The sequence below is a fragment of the Podarcis filfolensis genome, assembly GCF_964270895.1.
Source record: "Podarcis filfolensis genome assembly, chromosome: 3".
NCBI lineage: Eukaryota > Metazoa > Chordata > Lepidosauria > Squamata > Lacertidae > Podarcis > Podarcis filfolensis.
Genome location: NC_139606.1, coordinates 105,838,311 through 105,860,120, shown reverse-complemented (window position 1 = coordinate 105,860,120; position 21,810 = coordinate 105,838,311). Strand labels below are relative to the sequence as shown.

The following is a 21,810-nucleotide window of genomic DNA, read 5'->3' as shown; positions in this document are numbered from 1 at the left end:
CGGTATTTAAGTGAACTTCACTCTTGCTTCTCACTTCTCTTATAATAGCCGGAGGAAAGGCGATGGAGAGCAGATGAAAAGGATAAACAGCACCTTCAGTTTACAGATTTATTCCACGCAAGTTTCCCTTTCAAAGGTTACGAGGTGTGACCCATGGTACAGGCACCCACTTTTTCTAACAATCGATTCTACTCTGCGCCTGGTAAGGATAGCACCCTGCAAATGATGCTTTACAAACCGGTTGCTAGCCTTGGGGAACATCTTGATAACCATGGTTAACACAACGAAATTCCCATGTGGCCGTGATTCCAAAATCAATTCCAAGCCATGGTTTCTAGCACAAGTGACCCATGGTGAACGTGGGTTTTGTCAGTAATAATAACCATTAACATTTGTAGAAGCAGTTGCCCATGATCGACTCATGTGCGTGGCACTTTATAAAAAAATAAATAATTCAATTCAAACCCCAGAGCCGGAAGAGGATGTTAGTGAGCCAAAAGTCCACAAATAAAGGTTTTAAAAGCTTTTTTCTAAAAAAAACAACAAAAAACCCTTATGGGTTCCAAAATGGCATGTGGGAGCTCTCACTGCTGCTGCACTACCCCGCTCAATAGCTGTTGGGCAGGAGGAAGCTGTATTGCAGAGGGTTTGGACACACTGTTCCCTGCCCTTTCTGGAAATCAGGAAGCAAATGTACTGTATAAAAGAAAAAGAGCATGGAGAGCAGGTAAAAAGAGGAGCTTAAGGAGTGCTCCCGACTTTACGTGATTTTACTTATGTGTGTGGGGCCCCAGAATATAACCCCCTGCATAAGCGGGGAGTTGCCTGTATAGCATTTTACATTCATTGTTGGGTTGCAGTCTTTACCAACGGCCTTGTTAGTCAGTCTCATTATCCTCTCTATTGCAGATGAATAGGTTGACCCTGAGAGAAAGCCTGAGCTCTCATGGCGGAGAAGAGATTTAAAGCAACCACCTACTTTCTTATTCATAGCTCTGTCCTTAGATACTACATCACACCAGCTCACATGTAACCTGAAGCCATATTTAACACCTGCATAGGAAGAGAGGATGTTACTCTACAAAGTGGGGAAGAAGAGGAAGGCAAAGGAAGCACTCTTTCCTGAGGCTGGCTGCTACTTTGCAAACCATAGTTTAGAGGGGCACAGAATTACATTGCTTTGAGTTGCCTTTAATTACTACTGCTACTACTAAGTCTACACTGAGTCACCTTCTCTGCACTTTAAACCAGTGTTGGTTATTTTCCACCTATCCCAATATTTTATCTTTCCAGCCATCTGTTGACTTTGTGGTACTCCAACAACAAATAAATATCCATTTCATTAGAGGAGGAAATGTGTCATTTAAAACCCACCCAAAATGCATAAGTCAATATTTTTTGGAAAGTTTGGGGGTGATCAAAGACAATGCAGCAAACTGTTCAACAAAGTGATTACTTAATGCACTTAAGCACTCCCAGGTCAACCTGGGTAAAAGGGAGATAAAGAATAGCTCATGAAAAAAATAGTGGTTAAACTGCTCCCCGCCAGCACAAGAAGTTTTAGAAACATGTTCTTCCCATGGAGTTTTGAAAGCAGAATTATGAAATCCCAGCTGGCAGCTAAGCTCTTCTTTCCCAGGGAAAGAAAAGGCCAAATAAATATAGCAAGAAAGTTAATTTACAGTGAAATTCAAAAGCTGCTTTTACCCATAAAAATAGCACACTGGAAATTTCTATAATTGCTGTAGGAAAGGAAAAAGGCAATCTCGCCACACTTTTGTCTCAGCAGCACCCCAACAACTTAATAATTATGCTTCATAATTGATGTCAGAATTACTCGGCTCCTCTGTGGCTATTAATGTGGCAGCCACAGGAGTTTCTGATAGACACTCCATCACAGAGCCCAGGGGCTATTTTTCAGATACAGGAGAGGGTGATTTTATGGATCATTCATGCACCTGCAAAAAACACAAGATTGAGCCTACATTCCTATACACCTGGGATTTACGGCCTAGGACCCTCGTACCTACGGGACTGCCTCTCCTGGTATGTCCCAAGGAGGACCTTACGGTCTTCAAACAAAAACATCTTGGAGGTCCTGGGCCACAGGGAGGTTAGGCTGGCCTCAACCAGAGCCAGGGCTTTTTCGGCTGTGGCTCCAATCTGGTGGAACGCTCTGTCACAAGAGACTAGGGCCCTGCGGGACTTGACATCTTTCCGCAGGGCCTGCAAGACAGAGCTGTTCCACCAGGCCTTTGGCCAGGGCTCAGCTTGACCCCCTCCTTTGGCAATCCTCACAGAACTCGAGCCCAATGGTTGCCATTAATTTGTTTTGAACTGATTTGATATTGAAATGATTTTAGAATGTTGTGTTATTTTACTGTTGTTAGCCTCTCTGAGCCCGGCTTCGGCTGGGGAGGTAAAGGTAAAGGTACCTCTGCCCGTACGGGCCAGTCGTGTCCGACTCTAGGGTTGTGCGCCCATCTCACTTAAGAGGCCGGGGGCCAGCGCTGTCCGGAGACACTTCCGGGTCACGTGGCCAGTGTGACAAGCTGCATCTGGCGAGCCAGCACAGCACACGGAAATGCCGTTTACCTTCCCGCTATAAAGCGGTCCCTATTTATCTACTTGCACTTAAGAGTGCTTTCAAACTGCTAGGTGGGCAGGCGCTGGGACCGAGCAACGAGAGCGCACCCCGCTGGCTGGGGAGGGTGAGATATAAATAAAATTTTATTATTATTATGACGCATTGAACTAAGCAATAGACCCGTATAGGATGGCACTGTAAGATCGCCTCTTGCATTGCTCACGAAAGACGCCCACTGTTGGGCTTCATTCGACCTCTATAGTAAAAAAAAAAAGGGTGTAGGTGGCAAGAACAGCCCTTGCCATTTCAATTTGAAAAATGCTACAAAAGAGTTGCTCTCTGATAGTCATTGAAAACTGATGTTGTGCAGCTGTGGCTCGTTTAGGGTGCTTCTAGACACACACCTCCCCCCCTTGCATTATCCATATGATGCCATATGATGTCATCAAAATCCATATGATGTCTTCAAAATGCCACCCTGTACCTTTTAAAAAATATTTAATCCAGATTTCATTTTAATGTGGAAAATCGGTAAGTGTACTTCTAATGGGAGCATCAAAGCAGATGTTGGTCATTACCTAGGCAGATTGCCATGAAATTGGGATAGCAGAATTTTTTTAATGTTTGATGTCTCCATGTGTTTTTATATTATGTTGGAAGCTGCTCAGAGTGACTGCAGTAAGTCCATCAGATGGGTGGGGTATAAGTCATAAATAATTATTGTAGTAGTATCAGTTGGTCTTATTCTCCAGACAACTGAAGGTCTCAGTCTTTTTTCAGCCTCTCCCTCACAAGTTGTTTTTTTTTTTGTGTGGTAGGGTATGATAAAGTGGTTCAATGTAGTTTTACTGTCTACCATGAAATGTTGGGGGGGGGGGATCCTGAGATACCAGCAAATGCTGAACTACACCATAGAATTAGAATCATAGAATTGTAGATTTGGAAGGGATCCCGAGGGTCATCTAGTCCAACCCCCTGCAATGCAGGAATATGCAGCTGTCCCATACAGGGACTGAACCTGCAATCTTGGAGTTATAAGCGCCACACTCTAACCAACTGAGGCCTTGAAAAAATTGAAAAGAATAAGGTGATTATGCAGTAAAGGGCAGATTTGGAAGCCCCCTAACACAGCTAGTGTGAAGGTTCATTAGCACATTTTTTTTGTGGTGAGTGGGTTGTTATGCATGTGGTGATATTTGGGTCTCCATCACCACATTCCTACTTTTATTTGCTCCTTGCCTGAGTGCAACTTAGCCATTTTGGGCTGTATATTAAGTTCTACTCAAAGCAGACCCCTTGAAATTAATGCACCTACGTTAGCCATGACCATCAATTTCAGTGGGTCAGCTCTTGAGGAGGTCTAACATTAGCTAGGTCTACCCTTTGTTTCTGGCAACCCAAATGTTGTACACCTTTTTCCACCAATTGCCGCATGCTGTTGGAATGTCAACAACCAAGTTCTTTCAGGATCTCAACATGTGTCGGGGATTACCTTGGAGATTGTCACTGCAGTACATAAACAGAGATAGCTTGATAGCTACATATCAAGTCTTGTGCAAGACTTCTGTATTAAATTTTTAAAAACAAAAACAAATCCAGATCAAAATGGATATGGATGTTGTAAGCACAAACCACTATTTCGCCCATACTGAAGCATGCTGGATAGAGCCCAGTAAATGGCTCTTTTGCCTATTTCTTGTGATTTATTTATTTTTAAGCTGCATGCGCACAGGTACAAAAAGATCTCTGCACATTCAGAGTGACAGAACAGGACAAGTGTAACAAAAGTGATGGGATAGGGGAGTGGAGTTGTGTGTTATGGATGGATCCAACTGTAATAAACATTTCTGCAAGATTGTAGAGCTGCAAAGCTGATGAAAAAGAAATTTTATTTAAAATTTAAAGGACAAAGCATCTGCCAGAGAAATCTGCTGTAGAATTTAGCCACTCTGTTGGCACCTTACCCCAGTGAGTAAGGAGATACGTTGAAGCATATATCTCCAAATCCTGGCCTTATTCTCTCACCGCTCCAGCCCCAAGTATGGGATAATGTACTTTATGTAGCCAGTTGCTGCTGCTGCGCTCTTCTTTATATCATTTAATGGGATATTCAATATATTTTAAAAATCATGGGGTTTTTTGTTTTAAAAAAATGGTAATAAACATTATTTACACATGATTTAAGCACCACCTCATTATTCATTGAGGTCAGTGGAATTAAATTATGTCATAAAATGTTATTGCAATCTGCTAAGGAATCCAGTCTCTCAAATGGGAACTTGATAATATATTATATTCACTTTGCTGTTGCACTTGAATGACTCATAGGGATAGTTCAATTACTTGGCTTATTAATGTGTTCCACTCCAAGATCAGCACGGCTGTTTCAACATGATGAGATGCCTATAAGTTTGTCTTTCCAAAAACTAGGTGCCATCAATGCAACTGGTGCTGTGCTTGCAACTTACAGCACAGTCCTATGCATGGTAGCTCAGAACCCCACACCTCCTAGAGTGCCCTGGAGGAGCAGGTGACTGGTTGCCTAGCTAGAACCCTGAACAGGTGCTCTCTTGCTAGGTAAAGGTAAAGGTACCCCTGCCCGTACGGGCCAGTCTTGCCAGACTCTAGGGTTGTGCGCTCATCTCACTCTATAGGCCGGGAGCCAGCGCTGTCCGCAGACACTTCCGGGTCACGTGGCCAGCGTGACAAGCTGCATCTGGCGAGCCAGCGCAGCACACGGAACGCCGTTTACCTTCCCGCTGGTAAGCGGTCCCTATTTATCTACTTGCACTTAGGGGTGCTTTCGAACTGCTAGGTGGGCAGGAGCTGGGACCGAACGACGGGAGCTCACCCCACCGCGGGGATTCGAACCGCCGACCATGCGATTGGTATGGGGTGATTATACATGGCAACATTTGAGGTTTCTGGTTGATTTTAAATGTCCCTTTCTACTGGCAGTAAAACAAAAGTAAAGGTATAATTACAAACCGGTGCAGACAGAGGAAGAATGAGTGAATATTTACATTGTAAACTGCCTTGGGTCATGGACTAGTTGGATGCAGAGGAATGGTGGGAGAAACCAGCTGAGGAACCCTTAGGGGAAGAAGACTACGAGCCTGGGGATTGGTGGTGGGACAATGAAGAGGGAGAAGACTGGGGGAAGGCGGTGCCGGAAGCTGAGGAGGTCATGGGACTTAGGGAGCAGAGAAAGTTTGTGGTAGAAAGACATCCAGACTCAGATGCAGAAGCTGAACCAGGTGAGGGAGAGGACGGAAGCCAAGAGGCAGACATGAGTCAGGCTGCTGAAGAGCCACTGTGCCCTCCTGCTGGAACAAGTTCCCCTACCCTCTTGTTTCCTGGAACCAGAAGAGGTATGAAGATGGTGGAGGAGAGATTGGTGACACACAGGCGCAGTCTCTGGTTGCTTGGGAAAAAACCTGGAGAGGAGGGGGACTTAGGCAGCTGTGGGGAGGTGGGGAACCTTCAATCTGAGCAACTGCTTCATGGGGACAAGACCTACTGGAGATGAGTTGCTGTGCTCATTAGGCCTGACACTCCTGTGCCAATTCTGTTTTTGCTAACAAAGAGTTAACTTCAATTAGGAACAGTGTGATTTACACCCTGTGATCCTTAGACGAAGGGCGATAATAAGTAAAATGAACGAATGAATAAATATTCAACAAAGAAAAGGAATGGTTAAAATGTTTGTCCCTTGTTAAACTGATTAATTTGCTAAGCTCCGTGATGCTGATACGGCGCTTCTCTGCTCAAAGCCCAGTCAGTTAGAATTAGGCAGGCAGATGGAATCTTGCTATGGTGGTGTATCAAGGATGGGGAAGCTGTGATGTCGCAGAAGCTGTTGGACTCCATCTCCCATCAGCCCCAGCCAGCATTGCCTGGGGCCAAACAGGATGTGAACTGTAGCCAACAGCATCTGGAGGGCCACAGGTACCCTATCCTAGTGAGGTTACCTAGGGTTAGTTGTTGTAAGGATTAAAGAGCTAATATTTACTGAATCACTTGGAACATTTTGAATTGCTGTATCAATATGCAGGCATTATTACGATGTGAATTTACGCTACAGAAATAAGCAGCAATTAATAAATGAGGCTACATTGCAAATTTAGTCTAAGTAAAGTGTCATTTATTAATGGTATGCCTTCACAGAGAATGGGGAGGGTTATAGATGCCTGTTCAAGGATTAAGCTGTCATTTTCATTGTAGAAAAGATTATTGTCAGGCTGATCATTTATAATCTGCATATTTTCTTGGGATAAGTGATGACTGCTTGGCGGCGGGGGGTGGCTTAGCTTTTTATTGCAAGTTACTTGGTTTTGATGTTGTGCTGCGCATTCGCAATGCAGTTAAATGTCACCATCCCACTGCAGAGTAGCCCTCTTCCCTTCTGTAAGCGCCTCAGCCCTTAACAGGCTTACAGAAGTGTAAGTAATTTTTAGAGACTGCGACAAGTTTCATAACGAGTTTGCTCTTTCAAAGTAACGTGAACCGACGTTGCACCAACAGAAAAGGGAGCTTTCTATTTCAATAGTCATTAAAAGAGAGTTTCATTAGCTGTTCCCGCAGCAAAAGACAGCCCCCGATGCTAAATGCCACTCTGTTTTCAGGAATTGTGTATGAACATGCTAGAAAGTGGCTGTTATATTCAGAAATGAAAGGTTGGCTGAAGCTGCTTTGAAGTGGGGGAAAAAAGCTTTGCATGTTTGGGGATGCTAGGGGAATACACACACACACACACACACACACACACACACACACACACACAATCTTGCTTCCAGCATATGAGAGATACATGATAGATGGCATGAGATATTTTTGGAAGAACTGTTCCTGAAAACAACCCAGCCATGAAACCTTTCCCTCAGACTGAATGACCTCTCAGTTCTCATGCAAATATAGCTTTATATAACAGATCCACAGGTCGGAGCTAGAATGGATTGGAGGGTGAGACAAATGCTAACAAAGTCACCTCCTCTTTGTCGTAGCACAGCCCCAGAACCCATAGATTTTGCAGAGCAGGTCCATCCCTCTTAGACAACACTTTCCAAGTGTTTAAAGCAGGTCACATGCATTAGCCTGGTGATCCTCACAATGTCCCTGCAACGGAGGTCAGTATTGTTATGCTCTTCACAGTGCAAAAGTGTGTGTAGCTTAGCATCCAGTATTCCCCCTTTTTACATTTGTGAGGAACCTGAGAGCCTCCAGAAACTGGTGGGCTGCAACTCCCATCTTTCCTGATCACCTGCCAGAGCTGGCTGGGGCTGATGGGAATTGGAGACCATCAGTCCATGGAGACACATGCCTTAGTGGCAAGCGAAGGGCTACAGTGTGTGTCCTTCAACACTGCTGGGAAAAAAATACTAAACCCAAAACTACATGGGAAGAGCCATTGCAATGCTAACTGGAACAGGGACAGAGATGGCTTGGGAATTAGCTGCATCCTGGACTCCTTCCTTGACATATGATGTTACAGATCAGTGCAGTCCTGGCAGCTCAGTGGGCAGAGGTAATTCATATCAGATGGAACCAGTAATGGGCAAATGTTTCTTAAAATCTCTACCGTACTGAGAACGACTATTCAAGTTTACTTGCTTTTTGCAGATCACTGCATGACTTCATGGGCACCACATGGCAAAAGACTTTCAAAAGTTTTTGCATTAAAACTCAGCCTCTAAATTTGCCCTTTACTGCTAGGACACACTGGTATATGTGGCATGAGTGCATGGAGAACTGCGCACAGGGTGGAAGAAGGTTGTTTTGTTTGAAGTGCCTACTGCACTTGCTGCTGCTGGTGGAAGCAACACTTGAGAGAGGGAGCATAGCTTAGCGGCAGAGCACATGCTTCAAAGGTAGGTGGTCGCAGGGTCAAAACACGGTGCCTCCCCTTAACAGGGTCAGGGAACAGTGGATGGGAAAGATCCTTCTCTGCTTGAGACCCTGCAGTGTCCAAAAGAACAAGCAGCTGATGAAGATAATTCTATGGACCTGGAATAAGACAAACATCAGCTCATACTGAAAGACGCACGCTGCTCTTCAGCGTAGATTTAAAGTGGGAAGTGGGTTACCTCTTTAGCATGTGGGGCGACAGCTTAAGAACCACTGCCACTGTGAATGGTGCCCAGCGTAAAAGACTTAGGCCCCTGGGGATTTTTTTCAGCACGCAGCTAACATATTTTGCATATAGCTCCCTTGAATGTGATGGATTTCAACACATGTGGCTGATGGATAAGAGCTGTTCTGACAGCAGCACTACTGCGCTGCTCTCACTCATTTAAATGGGGCTTTAATAGGAGAATCTCTGGTGCCTTGCTTATCTGGCTTTGCGGGCATCAAATTTTGTCCTCGCTCCTTCCCCCCTGTGTGACAAGGCAGTGGGTTCCATGCTGGCTAGGGCTGATGGGAGTTGGAGTCCAGCAACAACCAGAGGGCCACACACTCCTCATCTCTGTCTTTGGTTATGCACTCATCAAATATATATTTGGCGAAAAGCAACACGAAACACAGCAATTATTTCAAATTCTTATGAGGACTCTTCCATTAGATTCTGCGGTTAATATGTAAATATCTGGTTGGCAGAAAATATTTAGGTCTCTTGCTCAAGAACATGTTTTTTGTTTTGTTTAATGCCTTTAATTGTTCTCTGACCTGATTATTTCCCCCGATTTCTTGTGTAAGGTTTTAATGCGCAGCCTAAAATTTGACGCATGTGCTCCAAACCGGGGTACAAGTGTGTGCAAACAATACATAAGGTTCATTCAGTGCTCTCCTCTGCAATTGATTACCTGAGTGTCATCTGAATCATCAGGAGTCTCTTGTATGTATATGGGCTAAACGATTCATGACACCAAATGTATAGTTTAATGAATGGCTTTAAAAATACAAACAGCAGCATTTGGGCCCCCTGATCAGAATTGGGTCTGTGGGGAGCAGGGAGGAGTAGTTTAAGCTTCCACCTAATCCTGACAAAAACCAGTCTGCCCCAAGCTGCTCTGTGCATAAAGGGAAGGTCTTATTGATAGCAGGAAGGTTAATTCTCTCCTTACTACCCTTCCGATTTGGCTCCCCAGAACCTACTGCTATGTGCATTTTTACAAAATGACTCATAGAACAAGTAATATGCTCCTTACAATTTAACTAAGGCTACTTAGAAGTAAATGGACTAAGGTTGCAAGCAGCCCATTACATATTCTGGAATAACCCGCTTGGTTCTAAAATAATTGTTTTGCAAATAAATGGGTTGATAATTGTTAACTAAATCTTCCTCCTACAATCTGTGTTACAAATTGCATAGACACACAGTCCAGATGGAAAATCCTGGACTGTTGCCAGGTCTCTTGGGATCCCCCGCGCCCCGCACAGCAGAGTACGATGGCATGAAAAACATTGGCAAGGCACGAAATTATTGTGACTATATTTGCATTTTTGGTGTTGTTTCTTTTTTCTTTACCTGGCACTGAAGTCCCCAATGCAACGAACACGACTGCAGTCACAGAATCCTTCAGCCCAATGGTGCAGCCAAAATGGGACGCCAAGTCCCCGATGAACGCAGTCAGAAGGCCGATCATTAAGATGGACACAACAAAACAAGCCCAACCATTCCAGTAGTCCGTAGGGGGAACAAAGGCAAAAAGGACCTTCCAGAAGACGGTCAGAAAGTGCATCACATAGTCAAAGCAGGAGGGCAGCTTCTCTTCCCCACATTCATCGTCGTCATCGTCCTCTCCTGGAAAAATGAGCAACAATGCGAAAAGAGAGAGGTGTCAGTGGAAAACTGGCTTTTCTAGTCACTTGCAGCTGGCGTACACTACCATCCCATTGATGCTGGATGCTCCACGGATAGCAGTCTTCCCCAACCTGGTCCCTGTAGATTACAACTCCCAACTGGCCATGGTGGCTGGGCTGATGGGAGTTGTAGTTGAAAGCACCTGGAGACTGGGGGATGCTGTTAAATACCACGGTTGGAAAAGGTGGCAGAGGTACCAACTGGAGTGGACAGAACTGGCTTAGACAGAGCAATGATATGAATCCACATAAGGTGCTTTTATATATTCATATGCTTTATTATTATTTCCGCCCGTGGCACTTATGGCCTGAACCACTTTGGTTGACAGTGCGACAGGATTTCCAAATGGCACACTGCCTCACTACCCACAGCGCACACCTGCTCCTCCCCAAAGCTGTTGGTACACAAAAATCCACATGTTGTTGTTGCTGTAATGAAGCAGACAAATAAGGTGGTTTCTTTGCATTATGTTCACTGTCCATCACCTCAACATTTCACAGAATCAGGATAATTATGATTATGTTTAAAAAAAGAGGTTCTGCAGAGGCACATATGCAAGGCTGGTTTTTGAAACAGGGCTGTCAATCCACTAGATATATTCTTTTAATTCATTAACTGAATATATATATAAATATTTACATATTAAGCACAGCCTTACCATAGGTGCCTTTTTAACAAACTGAAGGAAGGTAGCATGCAGCTTAATAAACAAAGGTTATCACTCATGGTTACAAGGAAAGGCCATCTTGAATATTTTAATTTTCAGTTCATATTGCATAAAGCATGGCTTTAACTCACAACCCACAGATGAAAATTGTGCCCTCGTGATCAATCATCTAATACTTTATCTCTATTTATTTCTCCTGTGTTTTGCATTATTTTGCACATCTCTATTCCCCCGCTTCACTTGAAATCTCAGGTCAAAGTAAACCATAGTTAATGGTATACTATGAATGTGTGCTCATGTTACGCTCCTCCCCACTATCATATAGTGAGAACAAACTATGAATCCTAGTTAGCATTACATCCCAAATGGGGATTATTGTATGTTTTGCTCCAATAAACTAGGATCAAGAACAAACCTTGACCGTAGACTGTGGTTTCTTGGATCAAAAAACCCCATGATGCCTGATTTGAATGCAAAGCAAAACTAGGAATCATAATTTGTTTCTCTGCAGCACTGGCAGGTAGTAGTGAAGTGGGCGCAATGGTTTATGGTTTTTATTTTGATTTTTGAATGTGGCCATTTTCTGGCTTTTCAATTTAATTTTTGTTAATAACGGTTGGTACTGTTTTATTAAACGACCCATCAGCAATGAGAAAATCATACATGCAATGGAAACACAAAGTAGAACACACCCCACACCGTCACACACCTCCCAAGCCAAAATTTTCCCCTCACCCCCAGTTAACCAGCCTACCACCTGAAATTGTAAAGAGGTAAAGGAAGTAAGAGCAGAGAAGGAGCAATAAAAGGAGAGAGAAAAGAGCAAAACACACAAACAAACAAACAAACAAACAAACACGTTACTCACTCTTCTTGGATGGTTCTGCAGAGGAGCAATAGGTAAAATTCAACTGTTAAATATCCCAAAGAGTTTTTAAAGTTCCATTAAATTCATTGCACTTCTCAGCAGTGTCCCAATTACAAACACATCTTTCTTTCCCTTGCTGGTTGGTGTAGCAGAGCATGAACCCAGTTAGAGATGGATGAACCTGTCAATTACGGTTTCTTTCAGTCTCTCTGCTTTCCTCTCTTAAGTTCAGTTTGCCCCATTTCTGCACCAATTTGCAGATATTTTTAAAAGAGCCCTCATGAAAATCTGTCAGCATTTTAGTATTTTTGCTCTGAATGGACACATTTTGAATGCAATTTTGTCTCATATAGACTTTTTTTGTAAGCAAGTTTCCTTAATGCAATGCACTTTTAAATATTATTTTCATTGAGACATGTATTGTTATGCACACTTTCCTCTAATATACATTTTTTAATTGAAGTGCTCTGATTGATGGATATTTCAGTTCATGTGCTGCTTTAGGAAGTCTGAATTGGGCATTAAAAATGTGAGCTGAACAGAGTGTCTCCCTCATCCCTAGACCCAACACACCTGTTTTATTTAAAAGTGTGCCAATGAATAAGGTGTGAGGAATCGCAGTTAAATATAACTATCAAGCTTAGGGCTGGTTAAGGCATGAAGTGATTTAGACCATAGAAGCATATTGCTAGACTCAGATCACTCCCCCCTCACCACTGGTGAAGAAGTTGGCTAACACGTCTGGTCAGAAGTATTATTCTGTATTTTGTAACCCTGTGTTCTTCTTGCTGCTGCATAGAATAACACATGAATCTGACCTTTGGAGTTTGCAAGTAAAGCATTTTCGACTTACTAATGGTGTGATCTGTTCATTTTGAGAGGGGGAGTGCTGTAAGTGAACTAAACAGGGTATTTAAAGGGTCTAACAACCTCTATTCCCAACATGTCATTGTCGCTGCACATTTTGTGACTTTTAAACTCTGCTGGGGCTCTCTTACTGGAGAGTTTGTTTAGCCTTGTGGTTTGGATCTAGGGATCCAGCCAATTCTTTTATTAATTACACCACACAGGTAATATATATCTATTTCCCTCCCCCACCCTCATAATGTTCCTGCTCTGAGAACTGGTGATTATGGGAGGAGAAGCTGAGGATGAGCCACAGCAATGGGTGACTTCTGTATCAAATTTGCAGAATCACACTGCCCCACTCCACTGAGCTTAACACTGGAGAGGAAAGGTATGTTGGACTGATTGTAATGAAGATGCTTCCAGAGTAGGCCCCACTGCTTAAAAAAATATTACACAAACCTTATACCTCTATGGGCAAACTACATGTGACAGTGGAGAAGCCTGTCTTTTTAAATGCAGAAATGCCCCAGGGACAGGGGTCCTAGCATGACTGAAGAGCAAAAGATTGCATAGGGGGTGGGATGTCTCTCTGACCCCACAAGCCCCTCTTCCCAACCACTCCCATGTAATTTTCTTCCAGCTGAACCCACTTTGCTATTGTTCTCTGCAAGTTGCTATATTTCCTTATTTGCCCCACATAATGTCTGAAAATGGGGCTTAGCGGAGTGGCCATTCTGTCCTCGCACCAATGACTCCAGCCTCTCTGCCTGACCCACAAGGCCAACTGTTACAGAACATTTTTACATCCCACCCCCCCCCCCCGTTTGTGTCAAGCAGGTGCAATGATTGTTCTTGATGCATTGTAGAGAACCAGCTTATATAATCTTACAAAAAGGGAGGAGGAGCACACTGGACAGCTGTTAAAGCCTGGAGCATTCAGGTGCCCTCGCTGTGTGGCTGCCACATTTTCTCAGTAGGGTAATGATCCGTTTTATTGCGAAGAAAGGAAAATGCCACTCTGTTTTCCCCTTAATGTAGTGGTGCTTGCAGTGCAGAAAGAAACCTGCACCTCGCCAAACACACACAACATAAATCCTTTCTTCCTGGTTAGTGACAATAGTCAACAGATCTCCAACAGTTCACTCTCAATCTACTCTGGAATAGCCAGAAATAATGTTGTTGCGTTGGGAGGGCTTTGTAAGTCAACAGAGAATGGCAAAATCCTACAAACAGGGAAGATTAAGAGTATAATTCTATGCAGGCCTACTCGGAAGGAAAGTAGGATTTACTTCCAGATAAATATGTATAGGTAGCCATCATAGGAATCCCAGAATTGTGTTGAGGAATTCATAGGGGGGAATTAGAGGTTGGTATGTTTAATCCATCACCTGCCTGCTAATTCTTCTCCACCACGACTCCCCAAGTGAATATTTTTTCCAGGTGATTGTGAGCTCAGAAATATGCTTGGCTGAGGGGAGGGGACTAGCCGGGGTGGGGTTAGCTGAGGATTGTGGGGAAGAATGGTTAATTGGCGAGAAAGAGTTTAATATTTTTTTATTTTTTTATTTTTATTATTTGTACCCCGCCCATCTGACTGGATTGCCTCAGCCACTCTGAGTGGCTTCCAGCATATACAAAAACATGGTCAAACATTACACATTAAAAACTTCCCTATACAGGGCTGCCTTCAGATATCTTCTAAAGCGTGTATAGTTACTTATCTCCCTGACATCTTCTTTCCTTGGGAGGGCATTCCTCAGGGTGGGCGCCACCACCGAGAAGGCCCTCTGCCTGGTTCCCTGTAACCTCACTTCTCGCGGCGAGGGAACCACCAGAAGGAGCTGGATCTCAGTGTCCAGACCAGGGGTCAGCAACCTTTTTCAGCAGGGGGCCGGTCCACTGTCCCTCAGACCATGTGGTGGGCCGGACTATATTTTGAAAAAAAGTATGAACGAATTCCTATGCCCCACAAATAACCCAGAGATGCATTTGAAATAAAAGTGCACATTCTACTCATGTAAAAACACCAGGCAGGCCCCACAAAGAACCCAGAGATGCATTTTAAATAAAAGGACACATTCTACTCATGTAAAAACATGCTGATTCCTGGACCATCCATGGGCCAGGTTGAGAGGGCAATTGGGCCGCATCCTGCCCCCGGGCCTTAGGTTGCCTACCCCTGGTCTAGGCTGAACGACAGTTTAAGTGCCACCTCACTCTGCATTATTTGCATTATGATAAACCAGCAGACGCCCTAATAGTTAGGTAATCTATGAATTTTTAGCAATCATTTTATCCATCTACTGAATAATTTTAACACATGTCCTACACATGAGGGGGTCACAAGAGGCTGACATGCATGACAACCCCAACGAGAGGGATGGGAGAACTGCGAAGCAAAACTCACAACGAATGCTGCTTGGCACATCATGCATGTGAGGATTATGCACGAAGGCAACAGTTTGCTAGCATGGTTTCAAAATTTTCAGATTTTCATATGTTCTGGGATTATGAAATTTCCAGCTACCACAGAGCTTGCTGTGGGTGGTGGTGGCAAGAGCTCCTTTAAAGTGCTTTAAGTACTTTTGAAAGCACTAAGATTTCAAGCACTTACCAAGAAAAAAACCCCCCAAACCCTGCATGAACACAACCACCTTTGTATGAATAAGTATAGAGTCACCCTCCCAGCTCACCTTGGAAATCTTTTGATGCTTAATTCTGTCAAAGTACATTATGGAGAGAGATGAGGGACCAGGACAACAAAAATCCATTAGGGGAATCAAGCACCAAGCTATTACGAGCCATTTATTGTTTAGGTTAATATTAAAAGAACTTAGATCAGTGGCTCCCTGGGCATTAAGAAACAAAAGGCTGATGGAAATGGCTAGATACAGAATTCAGCACAACGCTCCTTCCTTTGAAGTGAATTCTGCAAGCAAAAGACATGGCTGAAGATGCTACGGAAGCAAAGGACTGTTCCATGAAGAGGATGAGGGACTTTCCCCTTGAGTGACTATTGGGCTCATTTTAACATACTTGTGAAATATCTTGCTTCCTGCTAGCTGAGTAAACATTACTGAGAACCAAGCTTGTGAAAAGCAGAATCACCGGGATGAAATCTATTATTACTGCTACTAGTAACAAATAATTCATTTCCATCATGCCTTTTAAGGTCCAAAGAACCTCTGATGGAGCTACTCATAAAAATGAAACAGCAGCCGGTGCAAGGAGTAAAATCCCAACCAGCCAAAACAGGGCCCAGATAAACCACTGGAGGCCTTACAAAACAATATACATGTTTGCCCGTCTCCTGAAGGCTATTGGGGAGAGAGCTTAGTAGGCTTCCCTGGGCAAGAAGTTCTAATGTCTTATCCTTGGCTTATTAGAAAACACTGAAAAATGTTGCAGTGTGGAGTTCAGGATTCTACCCAACCAGCTATTATTTCTTCCAGGATACTCCATTCCACCCTCCCTTCCACAACAGTCAGTCAGCATTCCATGGCTACTGAGCATGCTCAGTCTTCAATGAGCATTTTTTGTTTCGGATTTTAACTCCCCCCACCTTTTAGGTTCTCGCTTTGTTAAACTTCCGCAAACCTTGCAGTTCCCTCAAGCATGTGGGTGCCTCCTTGTTTTCTCCCAGTGGCCTCTTTTCAGTTTTATCACCATCATAAGTCAGCCCCTGAATTCGCAATTAGTATACATGAATGATGGCGAAGGTAGCCAAGCATTGGACAGTATGGCAGAGTGGCTAGAGCTCTGCTTGGACACAGGCCCTGTAGCATCTTTCAGCATCCTCAATCCAGGTGTAACTAAAGCTTAAGCTTAAGTATGCGTAACTCCATTTGCTCATGTTCCCCTCTGGCTAACCTTGACTCTTTCTCCCTTTTATGCCCCATTGTCTAAAGGCAGTTCCAGGCTGTCACTGTTTTTTGGGTGGGATCAGGGCTGGCTGAAGACATCTTGACACCTGAGGTGAACCACAAAATGGTGGTCCCCCGGTGAGGAAAGAAGGGATGAGTGAAGAGCCACACCAGGAACAAGGGGAAATAAACATTGGGATCTGCTGTCCCTGTGGCTCCTGCTGCCCATGAGTTGGTTGGCTCTGGGTGGGATTCAGTTACATACCACCAAATTTGGGCTGCACAGCTGAAGTTGATTTGGATCTCTTGTGCAACAAGCCCGCTCTCCCCTGCCCACTACAAAAGACTCTTTGCAATAAGGAAAGTGATGCGAAAATAAACTGGAAAGTGCAGAATTAGGTTTGCTTGGCACAAGGTCGTCTAACGTCCCTGTAAACAAATCAGGATGAATGCTCAACAAGTACCTGATGGCATTTAATCTCCCCACAAACAAGTCGGGATGAATGTTCAATAAACAAGTCAACTGGAAGTGACCAAAGTTTTTGTTATAAACTCTCTGGGTATAGGCCCATTGGAACTGGGTTTTTGTTTAAGGAATTCTGTAATGTGCCCTGTAAATTGATGGTTCTGGATTAGTAAGTCATAGCAATCATCGCTTGCATGCATTTTTATTCACTATCTGCTTCAACTCACCCAACCCTCTTTCTCCATTCTTCTCTTACTGTTCAGAAACGAAAAGTAGCAATGACACTAGTTAACTTGGGTTGGAGCACCACACTCTAATTGAAGACTAATGGAGCACAGCAACATTGACATAAAAAGAACCCGCAAGTGTGTTCAGTTTTCAATTCGTGTAGGTGATGGGTCTCTGGAAGCCTGAGAATAGACAGTTTATAGAACCAGCTCCGACATATTTCCACCCCGCTCTGACTCAGGAGTCCCCTGCTCATCTGAATTCTCCTTTAATCAGCGAGAATGTTAGTCTGATGGAACAAGAGGCAAGTTTTTAACCTGTTGCCCTAGTCAAGGTCAGTCTATTGGGAGTCAGGTATGTGGTATAAGTACTCCTCTCCATCACCATATGCTCCTGCTTCTAGCTCCTCACTTGAAACAGCCATTTGACAAGCCGTCTCGATAGATACTGCTGCAGAATATGCTGACATTTCTAATGAAGCCCCAGGGACCAATAACACTGACTTTCTCAAGGTGGCACTGATAGAATGTTTCTCTGGTTACAGGAAAAGCATTCCGAACCACTGAGACTGCAAAGCCAATCCAGAAAATGGCCTTCATGTGTCAGAGTTTCATTACAGAGTAATAGATAAAGAACAGGATAAGCAATTAAGGACTTCATATGGGAGACAAAACTGATCTGATCATGGCCTCTTTGGAAAAAAAATGTGCAGTGCTACATTGACAACTTTCCCTTTGAAGTCAATTAGAGCCGTTCTGTTGATTGGCTAGAATGGGGCATAAATGAATTACGTAGCCAGGGGAAAGGTTACCATAACTTCTGTCACAGAGCTTCAGCATGCTGATGGCAACGTAGTGTGCATACGCTCAGAGGATGACCTCCAAACCATCCTAAATATCTTTGCAGAAGCTTTTGAAAAGCTTGGCCTATCCCTCAACATCCAAAAAAACCAAAGTGCTGCACCAACAAGTACAAAATAACCCCTCTGCAGTGCCACAAATCCAACTCAATGGTGTAACGTTGGAAAATGTCAATCATTTCTCCTACCCAGGCAGTTATCTTTCCACAAGGGCCAACATTGATGCCGAAACCCAGCATCGAGCTCTGTGAGTGCGGCTTTCTCCCGATTGAAGTGCAGAGTGTTTGAGGACCGGGACTTTCACAGGGAAACCAAAATGCTTGTTTACAAAGCTATTGTACTACTAACCTTACTATATGCTTGTGAAACATGGACCACTTATAAACACCATTTCCAACTCCTCAAAAGATTCTATCAACGGTGTCTCTGAAAAATTTTACACATCACTTGGGAAGACAGGCAAACTAATATCAGTGTACTGGAAGAAGCAAAGATCACCAGCAAAACCACTAGTACTCAATAGTTTGGAAGCAGGAAGGAAATCGTTGCAACACAGACTCCACATTGGTACTACTGATCAGTCACTACCTGCAACAGTGAATTAAGCAAGTTTTTAATGGAGACCAAATTACATGTTATATGGGAACTGCATGACTGGATCCTCTGGCTAGTGGAATAACTATGGGCAGGTGTTGGGGAGGCGCTGCCAATTTTCTCACAGCAATGGTTACGGGGGAGAAGTTATTTAAACCTCCTACCCATGTCAATTCCTGATCTAAATTGCTCCTCACCCAAATGGCGCTGGCAGTCTCTGCGAAGGTCTGCAGAGAAAGAAGTGAACTATGGCCGTTTGCTCATGTGTTTAAGATTCTCGAACTTAATCCATTCTGGGAGTCCATTCAACTCCCGAAACGGTTCGAAAACCAAGGCACGACTTCTGATTGGCTGCAGGAGCTTCCTGCACTCAATCAGAAGCAGCGGAAGCCACGTCAGATGTCTGGCTTCCGAAAAACATTCGCAAACCGGAACACTCATTTTTGGGTTTGTGGTGTTTGGGAGCCAATTTGTTCGGGAGCCAAGCCATTTGGGAACCAAGGTACCACTGTATGCTCAACCTGTATAACTGCAAATAAACTAGATATTCCAGTGACCCAAGGTAAGTGATGGAACTTCTTATCATTTGGGAGAACTGGGTGAGCCTGAGGATAAGAGAAAAACCCTCCTGGATCTAGTCTAGTGTCCTGCTCTCACAGTGGCCAACCAGATGCCTATGGGAAGCCTGCAAACAGGACATGGGGCCAACAATGGAATTGCCCTGACAGTACCTTGGGGCAGTGGTGTGGGAACTGTCCTTTCGGTGCTGAGCCACTGAACATTGTATCAGCAGCATGACCCGACGCAACAGATTAGCAGCTCTCCCACTATAGGTGTACGAAGGATGCCATTTTGTCGAAGGATAACCCAGACAAAGTGTTTACAGGGCTAATAGTCACAGGCCAGATTCTTTTTGAAGCAGGGAGAGCCTTCTATTTTCCCGGCGAGTGGTGGAGGCTGACACCATGTAGATAAATTTAAATTTCTCAGAGCAGAGTTGAATGAACAACTCAGATACAGGAGACTTTGGAACAGGGGGGAACCCCCCTCCCCCGAGCTTGCTGTTTAAAAATGAAATAAGTTGTGAACTTTATCAAGATTATTTAAATTATATTTAACAAAAGACCAGATAAAGGGCATATTAAAGAGTTGTCTTTGAAAGAAAGGAATGCTATTAGCTTAGGATCTTCAGCTGTCATTCTGGCACAAAGGAAGCAGTGAGATAGAGTCATTTCTCCAGGGCTCCGTCATCAATGAAAAATGGCTGAGTAACTAACTTCTACCAGATTAGAAAACCCCATTTCCTCTTTTAAGATAGCTCTTCCAGTTCTAACTGTGATCCAGCGAAATGCAGCCTAATCTTGCTGGACCACCCACATATTATGGGCTGTGAAAAGTCTAGAAATAGGGACTAATAAACTTTTCAGTAAGATACTGGGCAAGTTGCAGGCTGCTGTTCAGCTTTATACAGGGCAATATTAACTGATTATATTTTTGCTTTTAACATACACACAGGGGCCATGCAGCAGCAGATGGTCTGGTGGGGTGCCACTGATCATCTGACCTCCAGGTGGTCATGTTGCTGTTTTTTACCGGAAAGCAGCAAGGCAAGCAGGTGATAGGTTGGCAGAGTGCAAATGCATTGCTGGGAGTTCCAGATTGGCTCCACCAGTGCAACTGCACGGTGCTGACCTCTCCAAGGCCCCATCTCTCCCTCTCTACCTCCCAGTAAGCAGCAGTGACATGACCAACTGGCGGTCAAGTGAGTACCACTCCTGTCCACTATTGGGGCCATGGTATACATCACCGCTTGGAATATTTGGACCAGCTGTATTGGCTTTATATACAGCAGAGGCTAAGAATAGCGAAATCCCAGCATCCTGTTTCCCACAATTGCTATCCGAGTACCTCTGGAGCCACCTTCTCCCACAGAGGGAAAAAAAAAAAGGATCACACATTTCCGTTGCACACACTTTTTGCACGTAACACTTGTTTCGTCTCTGAGAAAAAGCAATGTTGCAGCACAAAAACAACGCCAGCAAGCGAATCTGAAGAGCGATTCTCCAAGGCGAACAGTTGACAGTTTGCTAAAGCGTCGTCTCCCCCCCTGCCATGGCAAATAGGTTCATTGGAAACGCGTGTTTCTCATTGGGTGCAAGTCTAGCCTTTAACTGAAGGAAGTCACAAGGGAGTGAAAAGAACATCTGGAGGTTGGAGAGGCAGCTTCCTAGCTCCACTATCTCAAGCATAGCAGGCTTAATTTTGGGGAAAGGGGGGGGCGGCAAAGCTTCCTTCAGACATGCTCAATTCTCAGTAGCATTAAGGGGCAAGGAAGAGCCTGAGAAATATCGGAGAGCCAATATATGCTCCAGATGCACAGAAGGACTCCGTGACTTAAAAGCACTCTAGGATTAGAGATAAGATCTGTCCTTTTTGTTGTTTATTCAGCACAGGTCATGCAATAAATCCTCCAAATGCAGCCTAGTTAAAATAAATGAAGTTATTTCCCACCACCCCACTCCCTAGATGCAATCCAGGCATGTGCGTGTGTGTGTATCACAGGCTCAAATGCAGACGGAGGTTGTTGCTTGGCTGGGAAAGTTTCTGACACTCACTTTGTCTTTGCACTTGGCTGCTTTTGGAATGAACATTGGAAAAGTGACAGAAGATAAAACGCTGTCATTTGATTTATCACTCTCTTATCTCCATGGTCAAATGATTGCTGAGCCGTTCTTTTTCGGCCTGCCACTTCTGGAATGGCAGGAACTCGGCCTTGAGGAGCACGGCCAGCAGCCCGCAGGGGAATTCTACTCTGAGGCATGTGGGAGAGGAGGAGGAGCATCTGTCTGTGACCATAGCAGGGTTTGAGGAGGGCAGGAAGGTGACTGCAGCAGACCCGGCTAATGTCTCCTTCAGGCAAACGTTTCCCAAATCATGTATTGCGAGAAAGCTGTTAAGCATGTAACAGGAGAAATGGCCTTATCTCTAGTCTTTCCTGGAAGCATGGAAAACTGGCCTAGAAGCTCAT

General features: G+C 44.1%; 1 protein-coding gene across 8 annotated transcripts in view; it reads right to left on the bottom strand.

Moving 5' to 3' along the window:
• Positions 1-21,810, bottom strand: part of SLC8A1 (solute carrier family 8 member A1) — a 282,886-nt gene that overhangs the window by 5,764 nt on the left and 255,312 nt on the right. For all 8 annotated transcript variants that reach the window (XM_083604984.1, XM_083604985.1, XM_083604986.1 and 5 more), the window contains one exon: positions 10,053-10,328. In XM_083604984.1, the coding sequence (XP_083461110.1) occupies positions 10,053-10,328 (276 nt within the window). The remainder of the gene's footprint in view (positions 1-10,052; positions 10,329-21,810) is intronic.